Raw genomic sequence first — 27,400 nt, 5'->3', positions numbered from 1 at the left:
ATGCCTGGAAGCAAGGAGGGGTCCCCCAATCAGGTTTTGCTAGCATCCAACACTTTCCTGGCTCCAGACCAGCAAGGGGAGCTCCTCCCCTTAGTAACTGGATCTGGAGGCGGGGTTAGTTGGTGTGAGGAGAGCAGAGAGGAGTTGAAGTCAGGACTTCGACGAAGAAAGACCTAGGGAGTGGAGCTGCACGGCAGTTCACCCCAGAGGAGAGAAGCGCAGAAGAACCAGACACCGGAGTCCGAAGTTGTGTGGTACTGAAGGCCCAGCAGCAGAAACCGGAGGGCAGGAGACTGCAGGTCTCCTGGCCCCATCAGACGCCCGGAGGCTCAGCAGCACGATAGGGCCCAGCACCGCCACGTGGGAGCGACACTCCAGGAAGGCCCGAGCTGCCTGCTATACGGGTGAGCACAAAGACGTTTTACTTAGGGACGAGGGCCACAGCATAGCTACAAGCAGCAGGGCCAAAGAGATTAGTGCAAAGGGAAGTCCTACAACTTCACCTGGCGAGGTGGATTCCCAACTTGCTTCCAGGCCGCCCGAAACTACATGGGTACTACCAGCTAGTACCCATGCCCCGGTTTGCCTAACCACCGCAAGTAAAGATAAGAGGAAACCGCCATTAAGTTGTGGACTGATTATTAACTGCGCCATCCTCTGCACTACACTGCACAGCAACATCTATAAAATCACTACTTCCTGCCTGGACCTAAGCTCTGCCTGTGGAGAGCTGAACCAACTCTGCTGCGTCATCATCGGCTCCAGAGGTTCTGCACCGCAGCGGCGGCTCCATATAGCCACATACCACAGGTGGTGTCACGAACATTATATAAAAACTATAATCCCCTTTCCCAAATTCCCCTTTTATTGGGGACAGACCAGGTCACCGCCACTGTGACATCTCCACTAGCAACGACCAGCCCGGCTACCGAGTACCCCATGGCCCAGGGGGCGCGTCAACTTAGCGTCACGAACAGTATTCACGAAGCCCGGTATAACCGGGTCCTGTGTGCCATAGATTATACTGAACTGTGCTATCACATCATTTGCCGTCAGCCGAGGGGAAGCAGGAGGCCCCGATCCGGAACCTCCGGGTAAGAGCTCATTCCGCCTGCAGAGCAGCATACTGGTATGTCAGCAGACGCCCAGGACCTGGCTGAGGTTCACTGGGGGGAGGAGGATGCCCAACCGAGGAGAGGATTCAGTCGCGGCCACCGCCACTGTAATGCCATTATCAATGCCGTATATACCAGAGGCGGCGTGGTTGCCCCAGTACTCAGGGGAGTCGCACACCCTGAACGACTTTGAGGAGAGACTGCGCAGTTTGTTTAAAGTGTACCCTCTGTCTGAGGAGCAAAAATTCAGCATCCTCGTAGGCCAGCTAATCGGTGCAGCCCAGAGAGAGGTGAAGTACTGGCCGGGCAGGGACAAAGGCACTGTCAAGGAAATACTGGCCCGGTCGAAGGATACCTTTGACACCCGCACCGCAGCAGAAATTAAGGTGAAGTTCTACTGGTGCAAACAAAGGGTACAGGACAGTGTACGGGACTATGCTCTAAACCTGCAGGAGGCACTGCGAGCTATCAAACAGGTAGACCCTGACAGTGTGCGAGATGAGGACAGATTGCTAACTGAGCAGTTTATTGAGGGGCTCCTGTCTAATGCTCACCGGACACAGCTGCGCATTATGGCACTGAAAAACCCTGATCTGGACTTTGCGCAATTTAAGGACCGAGCCACCAGGGTGCTGCGAAAACCAACCCCAGGTGGCACTGCACCCCTCCGGTGCCCAGCTATCACATACCACCAGGAGGTGGCGTCCTTTCCCTCAGCACCTGTGGAGGCTGACGCGCAGACTCTAGACAATGACCCGTCTGCAGACCTACGCCTTCAGGTCCAGGAGCTGACCAAAAGTGTGGCTGCGTTAACCAAAACAGTGCAGGCCATGCATGTGTCTCCAAAGGAAAGAATCTGACTCGCCCCCTGGGCCGTGGGGTACCCGGAACCGGGCTTCAGTGCGATGCTGGGAGTAGTAGTGGCAACCCGATCCCGTGGCTCAGGGTGGTCAGACCAAATGCTGTGACAGTCTATTTGTAGAGCTATGAATGTCCGACTACGCCACCCGTGGATTGCGGTCAGGGATGACCGCCGCTGCAAGGCAGACCGCTGAGGCTGGTGTTGGTGTGCAGCACAGGGATAGGATAACTCCTCACGGGAAGAGTGTAGCCTCAGGGCAATGTAGGTGGATGCTGGGGGTGATGGTGTAGGCCGCAGTAATAAGAGTTCAGAGTCCGTTTCAAACAGTCCAGGGTCTTTATTGTAGGTATTACTACTGACCCAACAGGAGTACCGGGCAGGAATGGGCCTGGGTGTCTGAGGGCATTCGGGCGAGCCCCACTGGTCAGGGTGAGTGTGAAGGCCTACCGTTCTCTCTCTGCCCTTGCTGACTATCCCTCTTTTCGTGGTGTAATAGCCCGCGTCCCTGAGCTGGCCGTGTACTTCGCCTGTATGGCTTGCGACTCGGGCCTTAGGTACCTTTTGCTTTTCCGTGCTGTACCGGTCCCTCTGTGTGGCGGAGCCTCCAGGCTTCTTAGGCCAAGGAACCTGAAATCCCTTGCGGGTTGGTTATCTGCTGCAGGGCTTGCAACCCTGACAGCCTCGGACCCCAATGTCCGGTGGTGATTCTCTCAGCCAGTACCGGCTCTCGTCGCCTCTGTCCCTAGCTCGCAGCTTCTCCTCTGCCTCACGGACTCCTTGGCTACAGCTCAACTGTCCCTCCTTCTCTGGGACTAGTCTCAGTCCTGAGCTAAGTCGTCCAGTTCTCTATAACCCTGCCCTCAGCTGCAGCTTTTATAGGGGCAGCCTGCTCCCCCTACTGGCCTGGGACAGGAGGTGCTGTATGCTAATTGTCCCTGACCAGGGAACCTCCCTCCTGCTCTCAGACACAGCCTTTAATATTTGTGGCAGCCAGGCCTGGGGTGACACATTCCTCCCTAGTAAAATTTAGCACTCTGGGACTAAACAGGAAACACAAATACAGGGTATAAATGCATGACCATAAACACAACAGGGAAGGAAATAACGAACAACATCACATATTGAGTTTTTTAGCTCACAGTGTGGTCTGTGACCGGGTGTCCATATCACCAACAAAAGGAGAGGGTCACAGTATGATCCGTGACCGGGTGTCCATTTCACCAACACAACGAGAGCCTTAACCAGGTGGGGGTCTGTCCTTGCCCCGAGTCCTTGACAGTCTTTATTCATTCCTTTAGTTAGGCTCCGAACATATTTACAAGGAAGTCCCGGTTACTCAAAGTTCATAACCTGTTAGTCCATTTATCTAGAAAAACTGGGAAAACAGTATTAATAACAAGGGTACAAACATAAAACATTAAATATATACACTGTGCATTTTAGATCTTCCAGCGAGCTGGTATTTGACCCCTAGTGCTCCGGGTTGACCTCTGTAACCCACGGTCTGGTGGTGGTCTAACCTGGCTTTCCCCACTAGTATTAAGGGTACAACTTCTAGCTGGGTTTACAGGCAGGGCAGGCAGGGTTCTTTGGCTTACCGCAGGCATGGCAGGCTCACTGTCAGCAGAGGGTTGACTCTCCTGGGCTGCTGGCAAGGGTTCTTCTGCCTCTGGGGCTGCTTGTTCTTCTTGTTCTTCCTGCTCTCCTGTAGGCCCCTGCTGGGTAGGTTGAAGGAAGTGTAGGACGGGTACCACTATCGCATCATTTATCCGAGTCCAGGTCCGGGGGAACTCTCCGAGAACTGTGCTGATCATTTCTTCCTTGTCCTCTGCGGGTTCAAGGTCATCTTGATCTTCACTTGGACTCTGTAGCTGCTCGGGGCACCATTTTAGGTGGTCTCTGGAGACGGTGCTAGTGGTTTCTCCTCCATCCTTGGTAATCACACATACCTTCGGGTTGTTGTGGTCGGACTGCAGTACTGTGTACGGGTCTCTCTTCCACTGGTCGTCCAGCTTGTGAAGCCTTTTCTTCCACTTCAGGACCTGCTCTCCAGGTTCCAGGGGACCAGCAGGGGCGTGTTGGTTGAAGAGCCTCTCTTGCTTTTCTCTCGCTTGAGCCAGACTCCTCTCCACACTCTCCTGTACCTTCTTGTACTGTAGCCGCCGTTCTGTATCCCAGTCCGCGTCTGGTGAGGTGTCCTCGGGTGTCAGGACTCCCATCTCCAGGTCTATCGGCAGCTTACCTGGTCTGGCTTGCATCAGGTAAGCCGGGGTGCAATTTGTAGCATTCACCGGGATATGGTTGTACAAGTCAATCAGGTCTGGCAGCTTCTCCGGCCACAGGCTGCGTTCTTCCAGGGGTAACGTCTTGAGGAGATCAATGATGATATTGTTCATTTTCTCACACAGCCCGTTGGTTTGCGGGTGGCAAGGCATTGTCCGAATCTTCCTACAGCCGTAGAGGTTGCAGAACTCCTGGAATACTTCAGCCTCAAACGTTGGACCTTGAACTGTCAAGACCTGTTCCGGATACCCGTGTGGACGGCAGAAGTGTTGCTGGAAGGCTCTGGCCGCTGTTTGGGCTGTCAGGTCTTTAACAGGGACCACCACCAGGAACCGGGAGTAATGGTCCACAATCATGAGGGCATAGATGTAGCCGGACCGGCTTGGAGCCAACTTCACATCGTCCAGAGCTACTAGCTCAAGAGGCTGCCTGGTGACGATAGGCCTCAAGGGTGTCTTCTGGCTGGTAACGTCCTTCCTTCTGAGGTGGCATGGGCCGCAGGCCCTGCTCCACTTCTCTACGGCCCCTCTCATACTGATCCAGTAGAACCGCTCTCTCAGTAGGAACTCCAGTTTCTTCCACCCGAAGTGTCCCGCTCTGTCATGGTAGGCCTCCAGGACCATTGCTGCATCTCGCATTGGGACCACTACCTGCCAGGTCAGCTCGTGCGTCCGGTGGTTAACAAGTCATTTGCACAGCTTACCCTCGTAGAGGAATAGCCTGCTTTTCTCCTTCCATATCTGCTTGGCTTCCTCCGGAGCGTCCGGGCCAGGGCTAGTATCTGCCTGGGTTAACAGGTCTTTCACCAGGCGAACTGCAGGGTCACTATCTTGCGTTTCAGCCCAGCCATGGTGGGGTAAGGGGTTGAACATGACGGTGGTTAGGTCTTTGTCTTTTACCCGGTGAGAATACTGAGTGGCCCCATACCGGTGGAACGCAGGGAGCTCTACTTCCTCCAGCTCTTCCGAGTCTTCTTCTCCTTCAGGTAGGTGGGGCATTCTTGATAGGGCGTCTGGATTGGCGTTGATCCTGCCTGCCCGGTATTTGATTGTGAAGTCATAATTTGATAGCCGGGCCATCCACCGCTGTTCTAGGGCACCTAGTTTTGCATTGTCCAGGTGTGTCAACGGGTTGTTGTCCGTGTACACGGTGAACTTTGCGGAGGCCAGGTAATGCTTAAACCGTTCTGTGACGGCCCACACCACTGCCAAGAATTCTAGCTTGAAGGAGCTGTAATTCTCCGGGTTTCCCTCGGTGGGCCTCAGCTTCCGGCTGGCGTACGCGATCACCCTTTCTCTGCCCTGTTGGTTTTGTGACAGTACGGTTCCCAGCCCCACATTACTGGCGTCTGTGTGGAGGATAAAAGGCTGGCCATAATCAGGGTAGGCCAGGATCTCATCCCCCGTGAGGGCCATCTTCAACTGGCGGAAGGACTCCTCTTCTGGCTTGTCCCACTTGAAGGGTGGCTTTTGGCTTCTGGTCTTGGATTGCCCTATCAGGAGGTCCTGCATAGGGGCTGCCATCTTTGTGAACCCAGGGATGAATCTTCGGTAGTAGCCTACCAACCCGAGGAATTGCCTCACTTCTTTGATGTTAGAGGGGCTTGGCCAGCTCTTGATTACTGTGACCTTGTCGGGGTCGAGGGCTACTCCTTCTGCACTCACCACGTGCCCCAGGTACTGTACCTTCGGCTTTAACTGATGGCACTTGGAGGGTTTCACTTTCATGCCATAGCCTGCCAGGGCTTCGAACACCTCTGCCAGGTGTTTTAGATGGTCCTCGTAGGTCTTCGACTAGACAATCACGTTGTCCAGGTAAAGTAGGACCGTCTCGAAGTTTCGGTGCCCTAGACAGCATTCCATCAGCCTCTGGAAGGTCCCGGGTGCGTTGCAGAGCCCGAATGGCATACAGTTGAATTCGCTTAATCCCATCGGGGTGGTGAAGGCGGTCTTCTCCTTGTCAGCCTCTGCCACAGGAACCTGCCAGTACCCGCTAGTAAGATCCAAAGTAGAGAAGAAGTTAGCTGATTTTAGTGCGGCTAAAGACTCCTCTATCCTAGGTAACGGGTACGTGTCTTTATGGGTGATACGATTGATTTGTCTATAGTCCACGCACATTCTCATGGTACCGTCTTTTTTTTTTACCTGAACCAAGGGGGCTGCCCAGGGGCTACAGCTGTCTCTAATGACCCCGGCTTCTTTCATTTCTCTCAGCATGCCCTTTGCGTTCTGATAATGTGCAGGGGGTACAGGTCTGTGTCTCTCTTTTATTGGTGGGTGGCTCCCCGTGGGGATGTGGTGTTCTACTCCCTTTACTCGGCCGAAGTCTAGCGGGTGCTTACTAAAAATTCTCTCGTACTCCTGAACCACCCGGTAGACTCCTTGTTTTTGGTGCAGGGGAGTGGAGTCAGCACCCACATGGAGTTTCTGGCACCAGTCCTCCTTGTGTTTCTGGGAGCCATTACCCTCCACCGGGGGAGATGGAGGCAAGGGTTCCACGACCCTGATAGCATTGTGCTCGACGGCAAACAATTTGGCTAGTGTAGCGTATCGGGGCAAGTGTACTTCCCTTTCCCCAATGTTTAAGATCCGGACGGGCACCCTTCCATGGCGGACATCAACCACCCCCCGGGCTGTCAAAATGGTGGGTCTGCTGTCTGAGTACACGGGTTCTACCATGGCTTGGTAGTCTCTCCCTCTTAACCCGATTGCAGTCCGACACCAGATCATCATTTCGCTTTTGGGAGGCATGGCAATGGGGAACGGGTCGCTCATCCTCACGCTACCGATCTCACCACCAGACAGTTCTACCTGTTGCCGTCTCATCAGGGCTCTTATCTCTTTCTGGAGGACCCGCTGTTGGCTGGAGCTCGCATTCATCGCCACCTGCTGCAAAATCACAATAACTTCTGAAAGACAGTTTTCAATCACATTAGTACCCAAGGTTATTTTAGGGTGACTTTCACGACGGTCAATGTCCACAATGATCACTCCCTGTGCCGGCAGTTCAACCTTACCAATCTTGATGGTCATCTCTCTGAACCCCACCTGCGGCACGGGTTGGCCATTGCTGGCGATGATGCTTAAGTCATCGTCTGGATAGCGGGTTATGTCAGCGTCACTCCAGTACCGCTTGAAAAGTACGTAGGGGATGGTAGTCACTTGAGACACGGTGTCCAGCAGTGCACTCATCGGGATACCGTCCAGCACTACGGGTAAGACCGGGCATCCCCTCACGTACTTATCGCGCCAATTAGACGGGCCTAATAACCTTATGCCTGGGGGTTGGCCCTCTGCCCCAGGTCGGACCCATTTAAAGTACAGTACCTGGCAATGTGTCCTGGCTGGCTGCAACGGCGGCAAATCGGCTGTCCATCCTCGGTGTAACGGTCGGCGGGCCTCCCTCTGAACGACGGGATCCTCCTCTGTCGACGCCACTGGACATCCTCCGGACTGGAAGCCAGCTTGATTGGTTTTGATGGTTCCATCTGCAACGACTGTACGGTCCTGGTCAATGCAGCCACTCTTGGTTAATTCTTGGACCTGATGGTGCAGGTTGGCAGGCTGGGATGGATTTAGGGCCTGCGCATCAGCCCCCACAAGGTCTGCGGGGTAGGGCGCCGCCTCCTGGTGGTAACTGATGGCAGGGCGCCGGGAAACTACAGCGCCACCTGGTGCGGGTTCTCAGAGCACCCGGATGGCCCTATCTTTGAACTGCGCAAAAGTCAAATCGGGGTTCTGTAGGGCCATGAGGCGTATCTGGGTTCTGTGGGCGCTGGACAGCAGACCTTCTATGAACTGGTCAGTCAACAGTTTATCGGTGTCCTGCACGCTGCCAGGGTCAGCTTGTTTAATTGCTCCCAGAGCTTCTTGCAGGTTTAAGGCATAGTCTCTGATACTATCTTGGGCTCGCTGCTTACAGCCATAGAACCGCATTTTGATTTCTGCTGAGGTATGGGTATCAAAGGTACTCCGCAGCCGGGTCAGAATGTCCTTTACAGTCCTTTTCTCCTCATCTGACAATGATTTCACTTCCCGCTGGGCTGCACCGGTTAGCTGCCCCGGCAGAATGCTCATTTTCTGTTCTTCTGTCAGGGGATAAACTTTAAATAAACTGTGCAGTCTTTCCTTAAAGTCAGTTAATGTATGGGATTCCCCTGAGTATTGGGGCAGCCAGGCTGCTCCGGGGATGTAGGGCATGGAGAACGGCATCACCGCTGCTGCAGCCACGCTGGTGGTAGAAGGTCCCTCCGCGTCCGTCATCTTCCTCCCCCCCAGTTAACTGTGGCCTACCTTCCGTTGATCCTCTTCCGTAGGCCGCGGCTTCACTGGTGCTGCTCCGGGCAAGGACCTTGCGTCGCGTCCTGGTGACGTCAGCGTCGCTCTCTCTCCTTCCAGGACCTTGCGCAGCGTCGGTGCGTAGGGCGGGGCTTCAGGTCTCGCGCGGTTTGGACGTCCACGCCCCTCTTCTTCCCGCGCGGCATCCCGAAGATGGCGCCTGTTGGCGGGAAAACGGCTGAAGATGGCGGGAAAACGGCTGAAGATGGCGGGAAACGGCTCCGGATGGCGGGAAACTTCACTCAGGTAAGTACAAAGTCTTTTTCAGGCACGCAATACCCGTTTGTGGCGGGTTGGTCACAATCCTGCCGACTACGCAACCCGATCCCGTGGCTCAGGGTGGTCAGACCAAATGCTTTGCCAGTTTATTTCTAGAGCTATGAATGTCCGACTATGCCACCCGTGGATTGCAGTCAGGGATGACCGCCGCTGCAAAGCAGACCGCTGAGGCTGGTGTTGGTGTGCAGCACAGGGCGAGGATAACTCCTCACGGGAAGAGTGTAGCCTCAGGGCAATGTAGGTGGATGCTGGGGGTGATGGTGTAGACCGCAGTAATAAGAGTTCAGAGTCCGTTTCAAACAGTCCAGGGTCTTTATTGTAGGTATTACTACTGACCCAACAGGAGTACCGGGCAGGAATGGGCCTGGGTGTCTGAGGGCATTCGGGCGAGCCCCACTGGTCAGGGTGAGTGTGAAGGCCTACCGTTCTCTCTCTGCCCTTGCTGACTATCCCCCTTTTCGTGGTGTAATAGCCCACGTCCCTGAGCTGGCCGTGTACTTCGCCTGTATGGCTTGCGACTCGGGCCTTAGGTACCTTTTGCTTTTCCGTGCTGTACCGGTCCCTCTGTGTGGCGGAGCCTCCAGGCTTCTTAGGCCAAGGAACCTGAAATCCCTTGCGGGTTGGTTATCTGCTGCAGGGCTTGCAACCCTGACAGCCTCGGACCCCAATGTCCGGTGGTGATTCTCTCAGCCAGGACCGGCTCTCGTCGCCTCTGTCCCTAGCTCGCAGCTTCTCCTCTGCCTCACGGACTCCTTGGCTACAGCTCAACTGTCCCTCCCTCTCTGGGACTAGTCTCAGTCCTGAGCTAGGTCGTCCAGTTCTCTATAATCCTGCCCTCAGCTGCAGCTTTTATAGGGGCAGCCTGCTCCCCCTACTGGCCTGGGACAGGAGGTGCTGTATGCTAATTGTCCCTGACCAGGGAACCTCCCTCCTGCTCTCAGACACAGCCTTTAATATTTGTGGCATCCAGGCCTGGGGTGACACAAATCCAGCTGGCTTCCAGTCCAGATGACGTCCCGTGGCGACGGCAGAGAAGAATTCCACCGACCAGAGGGAGGAACAGCGATCGCTATGACCAGGACGGACAACCCATCTGCCGCTGCTTTCAAAAGTCGGGGCACTTCGCACGATTCTGTAATTTAAACGAGCAACCCCTGGGGCAGAGTGCCAACCCCCAGGACTAAGATGACCAGACCCACAATGCTGGCGAGACAAGTAAGTGGGAGGACGGCCGGTCCTACCTGTCGAGCTTGATGGCATCCCGATGAACACTGGGTCCCAGGTGACAACGATGCCATATATCCTTTATAAACAATACTGGACTGATTCAGACATTACCCGCCGTCCAGATGAACATCTTAGTATCTTTGCCAGCAATGGTCAGCCCTTGCCTCAGGTGGGGTATAAAGAGGTGACCATAAAAGTTGGCGAGTAGAACTGCCATCACAAGGAATGATTATTCTTGATATTGATCGCCGAGAAAGTCATCCTATGATAACTATAGGCACCAATGTGATAGAGAATTGTCTTGGGGAAATTATTCTTTTGTTGCAGCAGGTCGCAGAGACTGCCAGTTCCAGTCAGCAGCGAGTTCCACAGAAGAAGATCAGAGCTCTGATGAAAAGACAACAGGTGAGCTGTCTGGTGGAGAAGTCGGCAGTGTCAGGATGAGTGATCCATTCCCCATTGCAATGCCCCCTAGGAGTGAAATGATAATATGGTGTCGGGCAGCAATAGGTCTCAGGGGTCAAGATTATCAGGCCCTGGTAGAACCCGTGTACTCTGACAGTAGGCCCACCATCTTGACAGGGGGGTAGTCGATGTCCGCAAGGGGAGAGTACCGATACGCATCCTGAATTGTGGGGAGAAAGAAGTCCATTTACCCCGGTATGCCACCCTTGTTAAGCTGTTCACTGTCAGTAACAATGCAATAAAGGTGTGGAACCCTTGCCTCCATCCAAACCGGCGGAGGATAATGGCTCCAAGGGGCAGATGGAGGATTGGTGTCAGAAGCTACAAGTAGGCACTGACTCCACCCCTTTGCACCAAAAGCATGGAGTATACCGGGTGGTCCAAGAATATGAGCGAGTCTTCAGCAAACACCCACTAGACTTTGGGCAGGTAAAAGGGGTCCAACATCATATCCCCACAGGAGATCATCCCCCCATTAAAGAGAGGCACAGGCCTGTACCCCCAGCTCACTATTAATGTGCCAAAGGAATGTTATGGGAGATGAAGGAGGCTGGGGTGATCAGAGTTAGTCGTAGCCCCTGGGCAGCTCCATTAGTTCTTGTTAGAAAGAAAGATGGTACAATGAGGATGTGTGTTGATTACAGGCAGATTAACCGCATTACACATAAGGACGCCTACCCATTACCCAGAATTGAGGAATCATTAGCAGCATTGAGATCAGCTAACTATTTCTCCACTTTGGATCTCACCAGTGGGTACTGGCAGGTTCCTGTGGCAGAGGCGGACAGAGAAAAGACCGCGTTTACAACACCAATGGGCCTCAGCGAGTTCAACTCCTTGCCATTTGGGCTCTGCAACACCCCAGGAACCTTCCAGCGGTTAATGGAGTGTTGTCTAGGACACAAAAACTTCGAAACCGTCCTGCTGTACCTAGATGATGTAATCGTTTACTCAAAAACATATGAAGACCACCTGGAGCACCTGCCCGAGGTGTTCGAAGCCCTTTCTGGTTTTGGCCTGAAGGTAAAGCTGTCCCAAGTGCCACCTGTTGAAGCCCAAGGTGCAGTACCTAGGTCATGTGGTAAGCGCCGAAGGTGTAGCACCAGAGCCAGAAAAAGTCACTGTGATCAAAGACTGGCCAAGACCCTCCACTATTAAGGAAGTGCGGCAGTTCCTCGGGCTGGTAGGCTACTACAGGAGATTTATCAAGGGTTTCACAAAGATAGCGGCACCCATGCAGGACCTCTTAGTGGGCCAGTCCAAGAAGGCCAAGAACCCGAAACCTCCGTTCAAATGGGGTAAATCGGAAGACGAATCTTTCACTCGACTGAAAATGGCTCTTACTGGAGACTAAGTCCTGGCCTACCCCGACTATGGCCAACCATTTGTACTCCATACGGATGCCAGCAATGTGGGATTGGGAGTGGTGCTGTTTCAGGTACAGCAGGGCAGAGAGAGTGATTGCCTACGCCAGCAGGAAGCTCCGTCCTACGGAAAGGAACCCAGACAACTATAGTTCCTTCAAGTTGGAGTTTTTAGCCATAGTCTGGGCTGTAACAGAGCACTTAAAACACTACCTTGCCTCCTCCAGATTTACAGTCTTCACAGACAACAATCCGCTGACGCACCTGGAGACTGCGAAGCTTGGTGCCCTAGAGCAACGATGGATGGCCCGACTGTCTAACTACGAGTTTACCATCAAGTATCGGGCGGGACATAAAAACACTAATGCTGATGTGCTGTCCAGGATGCCCAACTTGCCAGATGGGGGAGAAGACCCGGAAGAGCTGGAGGAGATAGAGCTACCCGCTTTCCATCGTCACGGGGTGACCCAGTGCTCCCACTGTGTGAAGGACAAGCGCTCCGCCAGCAGAGAGGCCACGTTCAACCCATTGCCCCCTCATGGATGGGCAGAGATGCAGGATAGCGACCCAGCTGTCTGCCTGGTAAAGGAGTTGCTGACACAAACTGACTCGCACCCTGATCCAGATGCTCCACAGGAGACCCAACAGTTGAGCAAGGAGAAGGGCAAACTGTTCAGCTAAGAGGGAAAGCTGTGTCGAAGAAGTATCAACTCCCGGACACACAAACTGGTCTGGCAGATGGTAGTTCCGAGGCGGGATGCGCCAATGGTCTTAGAAGCATACCACAATAGAGCAGGACACTTCGGGTGGAAGAAGCTGGAAGTCCTACTACCTGAGCGATTCTACTGGGTTGGCATGAGGAAAGCAATCGAGAGATGGTTTCGAGAATGTGGTCCATGCAACCAGAGACAGAAAGACCGTGATAGCCAGAGGGCTCCCCTGCAGCCCATAATCACCAAACAACCACTTGAACTGGTAGTCATGGACCACGTGAAGCTAGCCCCAAGCCGGTCAGGCTATGTCTACGCTCTCACCATAGTAGACCACTACTCCAGGTTCTTGGTAGTAGTGCCAGTGAAAGATCAGACGGCTCAGATGGCAGCCAAAGAGTTTCAACAACACTTTTGTCGTCCGCACGGTTACCCTGAACGAGAGCTGACCGACCAAGGTCCAGCCTTTGAAGCAGAAGTGTTCCAGGAATTCTGTAACTTGTACGGCTTAAAGAAAATAAGGACGACGCCGTATCATCCCCAGACCAACGGGTTGTGCGAGAAAATGAACCAGGTGGTAATAGACCTGTTGAAGACGCTGCCCCTTGAAGAACGTAGCCTGTGGCCAGAGAAGTTACCAGATTTGGTGGACCTATATAACCACATCCCGGTGAACTCCACCAACTGTACACCCGCTTACCTGATGAGAGCAAGACCTGGTAAGCAACCCATTGACTTAGACATGGGAGTTTTAACGCCAGAGACGACATCACCAGATGCAGATTGGGATACAGAGCGGCAGCAACAATACCGCAAGGTGCAAGAATGTGTGGAGAGAATTTTTTCCCAGGAGAGACAGAAGCAGGAGAAAACTTACAATCAGCACGCACCTGCAGTTCCCTTGTCACCTGGAGAACAAGTACTCAAAAGGAAGAGACGAGTCCACAAATTAGATGACCAGTGGGAGGTTGAGCCATACACCGTCTTACATTCAAATTTCGATAACACCAAGCTGTACCTCATCAGTAAAGATGGAGGAGAAACTTCAGCGGCAGTCTCAAGAGACCACCTGAAGAAATGCCCTGAACAGTTGAAACACAAAGAAGAAGACCAAGACAGCCCTCAGCCCACAGAAAAAGTGGAGGAAACGGTCCAGACAGTCCTTGGAGCATTTCCCCGGTCTTGAACGCAGGTGAACAGAGCAATTGTGGTACCGGTCCTGACCTTTCTCCAAGTGGCCTCACCGGAAGCTGCAGAGGCTCCAGAACAGCAGAGAGACCAATCGGCCTCAGAGACAGATGCTTCATCAGCAGCAGATCAGGAGAATCTACCCTCTGCTAGCAGTGAACCTTTCGTACCCAGGGTGAGTCAAAGAATTCGCAGGAGATAACCGGTGTTACCTCAGACTACCCGTAGTGTAGTTCACACTGAACCCACCACACCAGGGGTAGACACTAGGGACCAGGGTAGGTCAGTGACAACAAATGTACTACGTAGATCGACCCGGAGTACTAAAGGTCAGCTCCCTGCCCGCTGGAGGAACTAAAGTGTAAGAGAACAAAAGAGTATGTTATATATAGCTGTAACCGTTAAATAATCTTGGATATATATAGTTGTTAAATTTATGGACAATCGGACCACAGGACTAGGTGTGGTCAGGACAATATTGAAAAGAGTTAGTAAGTGGCCTTGAAAATAAACCGCAGGCATGGCTAACGACCAGGCCCACCGAAAGAGTGCCCTGAAGCCACGCCCAGGGACGATACACAAAGTGGGTTGATGCGGTTCCCACCAGCCAAATTTCAGTATATCCGGATTGTGGCGTAAAGACTAAGCGCAACAGTGACTGCTGTACATTTTTGTTTCGGTTTTTGTAGTTTTTGCCTTTTGAGAGTTTGTAAACTGTTTGTAATGTGAATTGTTATTGTTGATTGTTAATTCAAAAAGGTATAATAGGTCCGGGAGTACTGAAGTTAACTAGGGGGGAATGTGGCACCCCAGGAGTCCGGTTGCCACAGTGGCATTGCCTCCCTCACAAGGGGGTGATGCCATGCCTGGAAGCATGGAGGGGTCCCCTAATCAGGTTTTGTTAGCATCCAACACTTTCCTGGCTCCAGACCAGCAAGGGGAGCTCCTCCCCTTAGCAACTGGATCTGGAGGCGGGGTTAGTTAGTGTGAGGAGAGCAGAGAGGAGTTGAAGTCAGGACGTCGACGAGGAAAGACTTAGGGAGTGGAGCTGCATGGCAGTTCATCCCAGAGGAGAGAAGCGCAGAAGAACCGGACACCGGAGTCCGAGGTTGTGGGGCACTGAAGGCCCAGCAGCAGAAACTGGAGGGCAGGAGACAGCAGGTCTCCTGGCCCCATCAGACGCCGGGAGGCTCAGCAGCACGATAGGGCCCAGCACCGCCACGTGGGAGCGACACTCCAGGAAGGCCCGAGCTGCCTGCTATACGGGTGAGCACAAAGACGTTTTACTCAGGGACGAGGGCCACAGCATAGCTACAAGCAGCAGGGCCAAAAAGATTAGCGCAAAGGGAAGGCCTACAACTTCACCTGGCGAGGTGGATTCCCAACTTGCTTCCAGGCCACCCGGACCTCTACTACCAGCTAGTACCCATGCCCCGGTTTGCCTAACCACCGCAAGTAAAGATAAGAGGAAACCGCCATTAAGTTGTGGACTGATTATTAACTGCGCCATCCTCTGCACTACACCGCACAGCAACATCTATAAAATCACTACTTCCTGCCTGGAGCTTAGCTCTGCCTGTGGAGAGCTGAACCAACTCTGCTGCGTCATCATCGGCTCCAGAGGTTCTGCACCGCAGCGGCAGCTCCATATAGCCGCATACCACAGGTGGCGTCACGAACATTATTTAAAAACTATAATCCCCTTTCCCAAATTCCCCTTTTATTGACCGCCCTGGGTCACGGACCGGGTCACCGCCACTGTGACATCTCCCCTAGCCACGACTGGCCTGGCTACCGAGTACCCCATGGCCCAGGGGGCGCGTCAGCTACATCATAGCACAATGCAGGTGAATTTTGCACCCAAAAATATGGACACAGCTGGATATTTTGTGGTTTGCTTGTTACGGTTGCGACCCCATTCCCCATGCAATATGGCAGCAGCACATAGCAATCTTTGGCTATGCATCAGGTGTCATGGCCAAAGTCGCCTTGTTGCCCCAGCCTGAGCTTTCCAATTCAGCAACACCTAAATATCATTTATCAAAAGTACATCAAGATATATACTATCAATTGTATACATAAAAAATCATTCAGAAATATCCTGATGTACTCTCGTGTAAAGTATTTTCATTTATTTTCAGGCTTGCTGATTTACCAGATAATATGGTTTGAGAAAAATACTTTGACCACGTTCACACGTTCAGTATTTGGTCAGATAAATACAGAAGTGGTGACGTGTCTCTATTATACATTTCCTCTGATAGTCACACTCCTGGTTTTGGCTTACAGATACTAATGTGAAATACTGACCAAAGTTCTGCCGTGTGAACGTGGCCTTAGAATTATTATAGCTAATTATTTTAATTAAAAGTTGGAATACATCGCAGAATAAGAAAAGAAAAAAAACTACTACAGGAAAATACGGAAATCTCTTCCAACTTTGGCAGTTGTTTAAAATTTCCATAGCGCTTTGTAAAAAAGTTGATATTTTAGGGTTCACACACACAGCCTTAGCTCCATATACTATCGCACCGCCTGTGGGTGGCCTTACAGAGTTATTCATCTCATCGAAATTTAATATGCAAATTGCCTCTTCAGAGAAAAAGAGGACTTGAACTCTATAGTGCCACCTATTGGAAGCTTCCAGTAGGTGGCGCTATAGAGTTCAAGTCCTCTTTTTCTTTCTCCCAGAGGAGCATTGCATGGCGAATAAGCTTGCTTACTTTGGCATGCCAGTGCCGGTGTGTCACTCTCCACAAGGAGAAACGTTACCTCTTAGACCACATCTCAGGAGTAATGCATCTGTATATAGGGTACCAAGTAAAACAAACTACAATTCTTTTGCGTCAGCTTCTTATGGAAAAGGCTTTGTGTGTTCACTCAACAAATTGTAGGTATATGGAGGTATATTGGCTGATGCACCCCTCTAAAGCAGAGCTATTAAGGCTCTATACACACAGTACGACCATGTGTATCAGCAATTGAGCATCCATTCACTCGTGTATTGTTCCTAAAGGAAAATTTCCCTACTGCATTAATCTAAGATTCACTTCCATTTTTGGATTAACAAAGATATACTGGATATAGTTGTGTGAACGTAGCATAAAACATCTACTCTACCTACCAAGGCTGTGGAAATTAGGGATTGCCAATAGGATGCGTTACAAATATTTTGGAGATTCACAGACACTTTTTGTTTGTGCTACTGTTTTGAAAAAAAAAAAGAAGAAAGTTCAACTATTTCCACTTCAGAATGATTCCTTTAAATTGATATTGAAAAGGGTTGTCAGGGACTTATATATTGATGGCCATCGTTGATGGTCCAAACATCTGAATGAGACCTAATATGCTACAATATGAAGTCACAACAAAATAGAACATGAAGCACATGCCATCCAGGTTCTTTTAATGTTCTTCTGCTGCGTACATGAGGCCTAAAGGTTATGCTTTGCTTAAATAGCACCATGATATTCTGTGGGGCTTTACAGACATTATCATTAGAGATGAGCAAACCAAAACTGTAAAGTTTGAGGTTCATACCGGACACTTAGTGAACCTACTAGGTTCAGCAGGTGTCGTACCAGACACCTACTGGACTCCGAACACGGACTTCTCCTGGAAGTCCAGACAGTGAGAGGGGGAAAGATTTTCCAGCTTCAAAGTTTGAGTCCCCATTGATTACAATGGGTTCGGGTACAGCTTCAAGTTTGGATACAGTTCTGGTACCCGAACAGAACTTTGGACTAAAGTTTGGTCGGAAACTAGGGTCAGCTCATCCCTAATTATCATGGCTGTCCCCATTAGGGCTCACAGTCTAAATTTCCTATTGCTGCAGTGTGGGAGGAAACCCATAAAAACACAGGGAGAACATTCAAACTGCTTATAGATGTTGTCCTTGATGGGATTTGAACCCAGGACCCCAGCATTGCAAGGCTACAGTGCTAACCACTGAGCCACTGCGCTGCCCAGTCTAATGCTTTTAAAATACATGCACTGAATCAGTTGAATTAATATCATTATTTATGATACATTTCTACTCTTCTGTATGACAAATAATTTACAAATAATTATTGTACATAGATATTTCCATAGAATACCATTAAGGAAGTACAGCATGCAAATGTATGTGCTTTTGCATGTGGGAACCCAAAGTATAGACCTCACACTGAGGCCATGAATACATTTTTTAACCATTCAGACACCACAATGACGCATCGAGCGAAGAGCAGGAGGAAATGTGTTATTTGCTTCTACGTCTTATACAAACCTTTCCAGTCTTTGGTTTTCTGGTTTTCTGTTCTCTATCTACAGATCTCTTTTTCTGCCTTGTCAGGTTACACATATTCTTGGACTCCAACTGGATTCTAAGCCCACTGGTATCAAAACTTCATTAAAGCTCTCCTGTTCTTAGATTACATGGAATTAATTAAGAATTATGGTAACCATTGAATAGCATATGTCTTCTAGTTTTGGGTTTGATGGAAACGGTTTGTCCATGTTCACATAGGGTCTACTTGTTGCAGATGTCTGGTGCATATGGGTGAGAATACAGTGATCCATGCTGAAGATAAAAATCAGAATGGATTTGAGGGCATGCTCTGGATTTCTAATTCTGCACTTTGTCCTTTCGTTGATTTCTTCTGAGTTTTTGAAAAATTGTCCCCATCGCTACCCAAAGGGTACGCTTTAAATTTCATTTTGCTGCAGTTCTCTAATGCAACAGTGTACATTATTTTACACTGCATGTGAACATTGACTTTATCTGTCTTTGAAAAGCCCCTTAAGTCTTGTTTTTACTGTACTGGAACTAATTATGTAGAAAAAAGGGGCAACCATCACACTAAAGGTATTAAAAGCAAACAGAATCTGATAAGGGAAATTAAGCTTTTGTTGTACTTGAAAACTCGATTTTCCAAGTAATATAATGATATTGTGGTATTGAAGAACAATATGCATGGGGCAAAAAAATATCCCAAAATTAAAGACAACAAAAGCAAGTAATCTTCTGATCCTTTTATATTGCTCAGTGGGCACTGAGTCGGAGTTCTTCACAGAACGGGAGATCAGGTAAGCAAATACACAAAGATGAGTGAGGGACAGATGGCTAAAAAGAAATGATATGATCAAATGTAGCAGCGGCCATTCTGGTGTGAACCTGTAATTAGGAAAACAGAGAATTGCAATGTCTCTGGAAAGCACTTGCTCCACCACTGAAATGGTAAATGATGTCAGCCATAATGTAACACTGACTGACCCTAACACCAAACATTTACAAAATTTCCTGTAGTTCATAGGGTGAGATACTGCAACATATCGCACAACAAATATCCACATGGTAAACATTGTTGCCGCCCTCTGAGCAATGTTCGGAATTATGCCGAGAATCTTACAACCTATGGGGTCCATAGCCAAGCCTTGTAATAGGTAGGCTACTCCAAATGGTAAACTCAAACATTCCAGAAGTGCAGCACAGAGAAGATTGACGGCATAAAAGGGTAGACCGAAAGAACTTCTGACTTCTGGCCAGACGGCCCACATGACCAATATGTTGACTGTTAAGCCAAGCAATGTGTTCCCCATGTAAACACAGCAAAGGAAAATGATATATTCTTCAGAGATATCGTTCCATGGAAATGAATTTTCAGTTGTCGCGAAGTCCTGTGTGAGAATATAGGGAGGATGGGTGATATTCATAGACATCTTTTAAGGATGTGCCTGCAAGAAGAAAAGAATCCAATTTAGTTATCAACGTTAGACATCATTTTATAGTTCACTATTGCTGTGTCTTGTAGGCATCATTCAGACATCAGTGATTTTTTTGGTAACCAAAAAAATGGACCGACTTTCATCAGCGTGTTGGATCTGCTCTTCATCAAAGTTTGGTCAGTGTGTCAGTTTTTATCATCAGATTATTTGTATGTACGGAAAGTTTTCATCAAGCAAATATGAAAATTGGACAGCACACGGATAACATCTGAGTGTTGTCTGATTATTTCACTGATCCATAGACTTGCATGGGTGAGTTTGTTCAATCACTCGGATCAAAGTTGGTCATGTCTCTGTTATGGTGCAGATCAATCAGTCTGCAAAAATAAAATGTCATGTGAGCAATTCCACAGACTATATAGGTATAAGTTCTAGTCGTCAAAAATACAGATAGAACACGTACATGAAAAAGTGATCAATAAAGTTTTGTCAAAGCCGAATCCCAGGAAGTATCAACAACAAAGCAGCTTTATTTAAAGCATAATATAACAAGACTACATAAAAACTGCAGCGTCAAAAACGCGCTAAAAAGGCATGTTAAAAAGACGTGCAGAAAAAAATCAATGAAAAATTAACCTAATCCAAATAATAGGTGCAGAAATTCTTCAGCGTCAAAAAATAACCATAAACTAATCATGGGACTTTAAAGGGAACCCGTTACCATAAAAACGCCATTGCAGTTATGTCGTTAATCTGCAGGTTATTAGCGTTATTAACCTGCTCCGTGCCCGCACTTAGCAGTATGCTGCGGGGAGAAAATTAACTTTATTCCCCTCAGCAGCGTTCCGGTTTCAGTCACGGGGGCAACGCGGGCTCAGTCACCCTCTGAGATTACAGTGGCTATAACCGCGCTCTCAGCACTGACTGACACTGGCTCTGCATTGGGGCCGACTGTCAGTCAGGGCCAGGGACGTGGCTACAGCTGTCACTCTGTATTCTTAGAGCAGTGACCGAACCTGCTCCAGCGACGCCCACATGACTGAGACAGGAATGCTGCTGGGGGGAATAAAGTTCACTAATAGGGATGAGCGGACCTGTGGAAGTTTGGGTTTTAACAGGTTCGACCGAACTTTAGCCCAAAGTTCGGTTCGGGTACCAGAACTGTTCTATCTCTCTATCCCTCCTCCCTCTGTACCTCCTCTCTCTGTCTACTCTCTCTCTTCCTCCTCTCTCTCCTCTCCCTCTCTTCTATCTCCCTCTCTTCTCTCTCCTCTCCCTCTCTTCCCTCTCCCTCTCTTCTCTCTCTCCTCTCCCTCTCTTCTCTCTCTCCCTCTCTTCTCTCTCCTTTCCCTCTCCCTCTCTTTCTCTCTCTTTTTGTCTCCTCTCTCTCCTCTCTCTCTCTCTTCTCTTTCTCTCTTCTCCCACCTCTCTGCTTTCTCTCTCCTCTTTCTCTCTTCTATCTCTCTTCTCTCTCTCTTTATCTCTCGTCTCTTTCCTCTCTCTCTCTTCTTCCTCTCATCTCATTCTCCTTTCTCTCTCGTCTCATTCTCCTTTCTCTCTCTTCCTCTCCTCTCTCTCCTCTCTCTTCGTGACCGCAGTTCATCACTGGACACTAGGTGTCCAGTACGAACCCCGAACTTTACAGTTCGGTTTTGCTTATCTCTATTCATTAACACTATTAACCTGCAGATTAACCCCATATCTACAGGTTAATAGCATTTAAACAGCTTCCACCTGCCACAATTAGAGCTAGCTGCGATTTCTGCGGTTTAACTCCAAAGATGTTGTGGCTAGAGAAGGTCTCTTTTCATTTATAACCTGTGGCAATCAATTATTTTTTTAAAGCAGTAAAATATCAAATAAATAAAAATAATTATGCTGACCTGCAAAAAAAACATTACAAGGTAATGTTTGCTACACCACTCTGAACGCTGTAATAATTAAACCCGAGCAACAATGCTAAAATTGCAGATTTTTCCATTTTAATAATAATAATAATAATAATCTTTATTTATATAGGGCCAACATATTCCGCAGCGCTTTACAATTCAGAGGTTCATATTCAACAGTCATAAGTAACATAGCTAAAGATAATACAATAATTAAAGCAAAAATTACCTTACATAGAATTTTCTCCTAGATTTTTCAGATATAGACAATATATTTTACAAAAATAGCCCTGTGTTAAGGGAAAATAAAAGCTATGGAAGTCTTAGAAGAGAGTGAGGAAGGAAACTGCCAGAAGGCGTTAATGTGATCAGACACTCCAGCATAATTAATATGATGTATAAAAATATAGGAACTGTCCAAACAGGGAGTGAAACATTGTTTTAGCCAGACGTGCAATGCAGTTCCATGATTGTCTGTACATTACATCTACCGTTTAGACATAATGAAATCGTTTCTTGAAAAATAAACCATTTCAATAAAAAATAAACTTATTAAAAAATATAAAGTAACTGTAAGTATGTGTTTATTTGGCACCAGAAAAAGCTAATAATTACTCCAGTTTACAAGGAGGGGGAAACACTGAACCATTCATTGTATAGGATGTTACTTGATAAAGAAGAAAACAGATGAATATTAAAGATGTGAGGAAATCCTAAGATATAGGTCTTTACTAACAACATAATAACTTTTATAGCCTATGTGTTAATACAGTATTTAAGGCAATATATAGATGAACTATACAGCTTATAGCCAGAGTACCTGTGCTTTGTAGAGAGAGCTGCTGTGTGTGGTTTCCGTATGAAACCTTGTGTTGGTCTGCAGCTATGATGTTAGAGTACAAAATACCTTCCTCTTATTTAAAACTACAAGCAAAGCAATAAAAATCGTAGCTTCATCCATCATCAAGCAAAGCTAGAAAAAATGCAACACCCCGAATGTGCAGTTGGGAACATTTAGCAAATTAGTTGGGCTGTGTTCACACGTAGTGGTCATGCTGCGGCTTTTAGCCACAGACATTATGGTCGGCTTTGCTGTCTGACACGTGAAACAGCTGTTTCCCTCCAAGATTAAAGGGGTTGTCTGGTCATAAACTACAAGTTTTCAGATACTCTATGTGACTGCAGACTTGCAAATCTTCGCATTACACGCACTGCACGCTGGGAGGATTCTCCGCAAATATTTGATATGCATATTCACAACCACAATCCAGCTAGATGGGCGCAGCCTCTCTCAATGCAAGTGTATTGAGCGAAGCCGGAAACAGTTTACTCAGAACATGGCCAATTAGGCACCGACACTGGCGAATCCTCACAGCATACAGTGCTCACAATGTGAGGACTCACAAGTCTGCAGCAACATAGAGTGACGGCAGACTTGTACTTTAAGACCAGGCAACTTCTGGTCAAAGAGCTATTGTGGTTAAAAGCAGCAGCGTGACTGCTGCATGTGATGGCAGCTTTAGAAATGCACTAGACTGCATAACCTGCAGTCCATTGGGGTTCTGCCAACTGGGACTCCTACTAAACGCAAGAACGGGGCTCTCAAAATACCCTGTCAGAAAGAAGCAATGGCTCCATATGCACAATACCAATTCATTCACTATGATACTGTATCTATAGCAGTCCCATAGAGTATGAATGGGATGAATTGTCCCATAGATAATGAATGAATGGAGCAGTGGTGTGCATGTGTAGACACCATTCCATATCAGAGCCCCAGCCTTGGGATCAGTGAGGGTCCCAGTGTTCAGAAGTCCACCAATCTGCAGAATATCACTTGTTCTTGGGATATAACCCTTAAAACTCTTTGTCTGGTTCCTGAAACCATTTTTGCAGGATTTTTTTGCAGTGTGACGGTGCAGATTCAGTTGCAAGAGGCCATGACCATCAGGGAATTCCATTTAAATAAACAGGTGTACTTGGTTTGTAACGTTTAGCTAAATGGTATTTGGCAAAAGTGACATTCACATGATGTTAGGACCCAACTTTTTGTCCCAAGCATCACTCTGCCTCACCTGCTTTTTTTTCTTCTCCACATACCATTTCTTCCTTAAGTAAGGCACTTATATCTGGTCATCCATGTGATATAAACATAAATGTGATTAATCAGCTCAAGCCTCCTTCTCTCATTGTGTTATGGTCCACTTATGATGTTTACGAGCAGGCAGATCTGTGGCTGTCACCGCTGAACCTACAGCCAGGCATGGTCGTGTGTGACAATGGCCAGAACCTGGTGGCGGCTCTGAAGCAAGGCGAGCTCACACGCGTACCATGCCTGGCCCATGTGCTCAACCTCGTGGTTCAGCGGTTTCTCAAAACCTACCCGGATCTGCCGGATCTGCTTGTCAAAGTATGCCACGTGTGCGCCCATTTTAGAAAGTCAGCTACAACTTCCGTCACCCTTGCCGTGGTTTAGCAGCGTTTGCAGCTTCCAGCTCACTGACTGGTGTGCAATGTCCCCACGAGCTGAAACTCAATGTTGCATACACTACCGTTGAAAAGTTTGGGGTCACCCAGACAATTTTGTGTTTTCCATGAAAACTCATACTTTTATTTATCAAATGAGTTGCAAAATGAATAGAAAATATAGTCCAGACATTGACAAGGTTAGAAATAATGATTTTTATTTGAAAGGATAATTTTCTCCTTCAAACCTTGCGTTTGTCAAAGAATGCCCCCTTTGCAGCAATTACAGCATTGCAGACCTTTGGCATTCTAACTGTTAATTTGCTGAGGTAATCTTGAGAAATTTCACCCCATGCTTCCTGAAGCCCCTCCCACAAGTAGGATTGGCTTGGTGGGCACTTTTTGCGTACCATACGGTCAAGCTGCTCCCACAACAGCTCAATGGGGTTGAGATCTGGTGACTGCGCTGGCCACTCCATTACAGATAGAATACCAGCTGCCTGCTTCTTCCCTAAATAGTTCATGCATAATTTGGAGGTGTGCTTTGGGTCAATGTCCTGTTGTAGGATAAAATTGGCTCCAATCAAGCGCTGTCCACAGCGTTTGGCATGGCGTTGCAAAATGGAGTGATAGCCTTCCTTATTCAAAATCCCATTTACCTTGTGCAAATCTCCCACTTTACCAGCACCAAAGCAACCTCAGACCATCACATTACCTCCACCATGCTTTGCAGATGGCGTCAGGCACTCTTCCAGCATCTTTTCAGTTGTTCTGCGTCTCACAAATGTTCTTCTGTGTGATCCAAACACCTCAAACTTTGATTCATCTGTCCATAAAACTTTTTTCCAATCTTCCTCTGTCCAATGTCTGTGTTCTTTTGCCCATATTAATCTTTTCCTTTTATTAGCCAGTCTCAGATATGGCTTTTCCTTTGCCACTTTGCCCTGAAGGCCAGCATCCCGGAGTCGCCTCTTCATTGTAGACGTTGACACTGGCGTTTTGCGTGTACTATTTAATGAAGCTGCCAGTTGAGGAGCTGTGAGGCAGCGATTTCTCAAACTAGAGACTCTAATGTACTTGTCTTGTTGCTCAGTTGTACAGCGGGGCCTCCCACCTCTCTTTCTACTCTGGTTAGAGCCTGTTTGTGCTCGCCTCTGAAGGGAGTAGTACACACCGTTGTAGGAAATCTTCAGTTTCATGGCAATTTCTCGCATGGAATAGCCTTCATTTCTAAGAACAAGAATAGACTTTCGAGTTTCACATGAAAGTTCTTTTTTTCTGGCCATTTTGAGAGTTTCATAGAACAAACAAATGTAATGCTCCAGATTCTCAACTAGCTCAAAGGAAGGTCAATTTTATAACTTCTCAAATCAGCCAAACCGTTTTCAGCTGGGCTAACATACTTGTGCAAGGGTTTTCTAGGGTTTTCTAAACATCCATTAGCCTTCTTACACAGTTAGCAAACACAATGTACCATTAAAACACTGGAGTGGTGGTTGTTGGAAATGGGCCTCTATACACCTATGTAGATATTGCAATAAAAACAAGATGTTTGCAGCTAGAATAGTCATTTACCACATTAACAATCTATAGAGTGTATTTCTGATTCATTTAATGTTACCTTCATTGAAAAAAAATGTGCTTTTCTTTAAAAAATAATGACATTTCTAAATGACCCCAAACTTTTGAATGGTAGTGTATGTTGGGAAGGATTTGTGAGCAGCGCAAAGCAGTTGCTGAGTACCAGCTTCAAAACGTCCGTCGGTATTTAGGTCAACCTCTGCACATAAGACCTCAAGAGTGGGCATGAATGTCAGACATCTGTGCCATCCTCCAAAACTTTGAGGACGCCACCAAGATGGTGAGCTGCGATGACACCATAATTAGAGTCACCATCCTGCTTCTCTGTTTTCTGAAACGATCGTTGCTCACAATTAAAGAGGATGCATTGCAGGCGGAGCACGATGAGATGGAGCAAGGAACCATACAGGGTGATTCCACACAGCCCAGCCTCATCTCATCCCAACATGGATTGGGTTACAATGAGATGGAGGAGGAGGGGGAAGAACAGGAGCTAGTTTCCTGCGCTATAGACAGTACTACCCACACAACTGTCATATCGTCTGTTCAGCGTGGATGGCCTGAGGAGAGGGAGGAGGAGGAGAGCATGGTCAGTTGTCCTCTTGGTGAGGACACAGAAGTCGTGCCTGTTAGCAATCTGGCACGCATGGCTGACTTTATGTTACGCTGCCTTTCCCGTGACCCTTGCGTTCTCCAAATTTTGGGTGACAGCCATTACTGGTTGGTGTCACTTCTAGACCCACGCTACAAGGAGAACTTTCTATCTCTTATTCCTGCAGTGGACCGGTCTAATAAAATGTGGCAGTATCAGAAGGCCCTTGTTGCGGAATTATTAAAAAAATTCCCATCTGAAAACGCTGGCGGCAGAGGTCACAGTTCCTTGGACAACCAAGGAGTACAGGCAAGAGAGACACAAATACGATGCAGCAGAGGCAGGAGAACACTGTCAAAGTTCTGGGACAGTTTTCTCAGACCCTGACATCGCACAGGCCCTGATGCGTGGGGTACTCTCACAAAGAGGGATAATTTTACGAAGATGCTGAAGGAGTACCTTGCAGACCGTACCAACATCCTCTGTGATTCCTCTGTGCCTTATAATTATTGGGTATCCAAGCTGGACACGTGGCATGAACTGGCTCTGTATGCCTTGGAGGTCCTGGCCTGCCCTGCCGCTAGCGTTTTGTCAGAGCAGGTTTTTAGTGCCGCCGGGGGAATTATAACTGATAGGCGCATCCGTCTGTCAACTGAAAATGCTGACAGGCTGACTCTTATAAAAATGAACAATGCCTGCATTGGGCCAGACTTCTCAACACCACGGAATGATAGCAGCAGAACATAAACTCAAATCCAGTGTCTTTTTTTGGGAGGCCTATTCCCATGCACCTCTTCACACCCAGACATGGGTATACGCTTCCTGATTTTGTCTATTTGCTGTTGTCCTCCTACTTCTCCTCATCCTCATCCTCCTCCACCATATCTACCATATCACCATATCTACGTCTCTTCCAAGGGGTATTGGAGTGAATCCAAATTTGTGGCAGCCCTTGCAAGAACAGTATAGAAGACCCGCTCCTTTATAATGGGAACATTTTTTTAATGAGGCCCTCCTCTGCGTCTCTTCCAAGTGGCATTGGAGTGCGTCTAAATTTTTGGTAGCCCTTGCAGTCACAGCATACGCAATAACTGTATAGCAGAACCTCTCCTTTCTAATGGGAACATGTTGTTACTGAGGCCTACCTCTATGTGTCTTCAAATTGGTATTGGGGTATTTCTCAAATTTAGGCAGCCATTGTAGTCACTGCATATGCAATAACTTTATAGCAGAGCTGCTCCTTTCTAATGGGAACATGTTGTTACGGAGACCCTCCTCTATGTGTCTTTAAATTGGTCTAGGGGTATTTCCAAAATTTAGGCAGCCCTTGCAGTCA

The 27,400-nt window shown here is 48.4% G+C and overlaps 1 protein-coding gene across 1 annotated transcript; it reads right to left on the bottom strand.

Moving 5' to 3' along the window:
- Positions 1-17,869: 17,869 nt before the first annotated feature.
- Positions 17,870-22,306, bottom strand: LOC141166595 (G-protein coupled receptor 4-like). Its single transcript, XM_073653438.1, has 2 exons — positions 22,246-22,306; positions 17,870-19,545 (listed from the first exon to the last, which is right to left on the bottom strand). The coding sequence occupies exon 2, from the start codon at positions 19,528-19,530 to the stop codon at positions 18,589-18,591; it is 942 nt and encodes a 313-aa protein (XP_073509539.1). The 5' UTR covers positions 19,531-19,545; positions 22,246-22,306; the 3' UTR covers positions 17,870-18,588.
- Positions 22,307-27,400: the final 5,094 nt, after the last annotated feature.

This window comes from Phyllobates terribilis, unplaced genomic scaffold, assembly GCF_046119375.1.
Source record: "Phyllobates terribilis strain yellow unplaced genomic scaffold, ASM4611937v1 Scaffold_1__5_contigs__length_1240528914, whole genome shotgun sequence".
NCBI lineage: Eukaryota > Metazoa > Chordata > Amphibia > Anura > Dendrobatidae > Phyllobates > Phyllobates terribilis.
This window is presented reverse-complemented; position numbering and strand designations above follow the sequence as displayed.